This window comes from Myotis lucifugus, unplaced genomic scaffold (genome assembly GCF_000147115.1).
Source record: "Myotis lucifugus unplaced genomic scaffold, Myoluc2.0 scaffold_45, whole genome shotgun sequence".
NCBI lineage: Eukaryota > Metazoa > Chordata > Mammalia > Chiroptera > Vespertilionidae > Myotis > Myotis lucifugus.
Window position 1 is genome coordinate 4,837,014 of NW_005871093.1, and position 1,057 is coordinate 4,838,070.

The following is a 1,057-nucleotide window of genomic DNA, read 5'->3' on the forward strand; positions in this document are numbered from 1 at the left end:
AGACCTGTTCAGCAATTCACAGAGGCCACGGGCCCCACATCCTCTCACACTTCACTCTCTGTAAGCCAGTGATTCTCAGCCTTCTGGCCCTTTAAACACAGTTGCTCATGCTGTGACCCAACCCTAAAATCATTTTCCTTGCTACTTCATAACTGTAATTTTGCTACTGTTATGAATCGTCATGTAAATATCTGATATGCAGGATGTATTTTCATTGTTACAAATTGAACATAATTAAAGCATAGTGATTAATCACAAAAACAATACGTAATTATATATGTGTTTTCCGATGGTCTTAGGCGACCCCTGTGAAAGGGTCGTTCGACCGCCAAAGGGGTCGAGACCCACAGGTTGAGAACCGCTGCTCTCCGTAGCACCTGGGACTACATTTGGCCCTCACTGCCCCATCACACATGGGTAAACTGTTTTCAAAAGGCTTTTGGACCCCCGCCCCCCAGTGCCTCCTGCAGCCTTGATGCTCAGAGGGGTCCAAGTGGAGACTTGGAAAGGATGCTGAGTGGCTGCAGGTCACACGCGCCAGGGTTGGAATTTCGCCTCCTTCTCTTTCTGGCTGTGTGACTTCGGGCAAGTCAATGCCCCTCTCTGAGCTTCAGCCTCCTAACCTGTAACCTGGGAGAAGTCCCACCCTGCTGGGGGGCGTTTACCACCCCATTTCCTCTCCCACCTGCCTCGGAACAGGAAAGGAGGCCACTCACTGGCTGTCGGTGGGGAGCTTGAGGTCGTCGGGGCGCACCTTGAAGAAGTCGAGGAGTAGTGGGCAGCGGGAGATCTTGACCGCAGGCCCATGAGTGCATTGCAGTACTTCGGTGAGCGTGGCCCTGGCGGATCTCGGCTGCCCGCTGCCCCGTTCAAACCAATTTCGGGTGCTGACCGGATTAGGGGAGGGGCCCCAGGGAAAACAGTGAGCACATTTCCCCAGGTCCCAGGTCCCAGCCAGGGCCATGGGTATAGGGGGCTGCGTGGTAGGTTAGGTTAAGTGGAATCAGGGACCGGTGACCCCCCCCCGGTGGATTAGCCCCCTCACCTTGGCAGAATG

General features: G+C 54.2%; 1 protein-coding gene across 1 annotated transcript in view; it reads right to left on the minus strand.

The window, feature by feature from the left end:
- The window catches only part of NCF1 (neutrophil cytosolic factor 1), a 17,720-nt gene that overhangs the window by 6,033 nt on the left and 10,630 nt on the right, over positions 1–1,057 (minus strand). Inside the window, exon 3 of the mRNA XM_023753413.1 lies at positions 717–848. Coding sequence (XP_023609181.1) covers positions 717–848 — 132 coding nt within the window. The remainder of the gene's footprint in view (positions 1–716; positions 849–1,057) is intronic.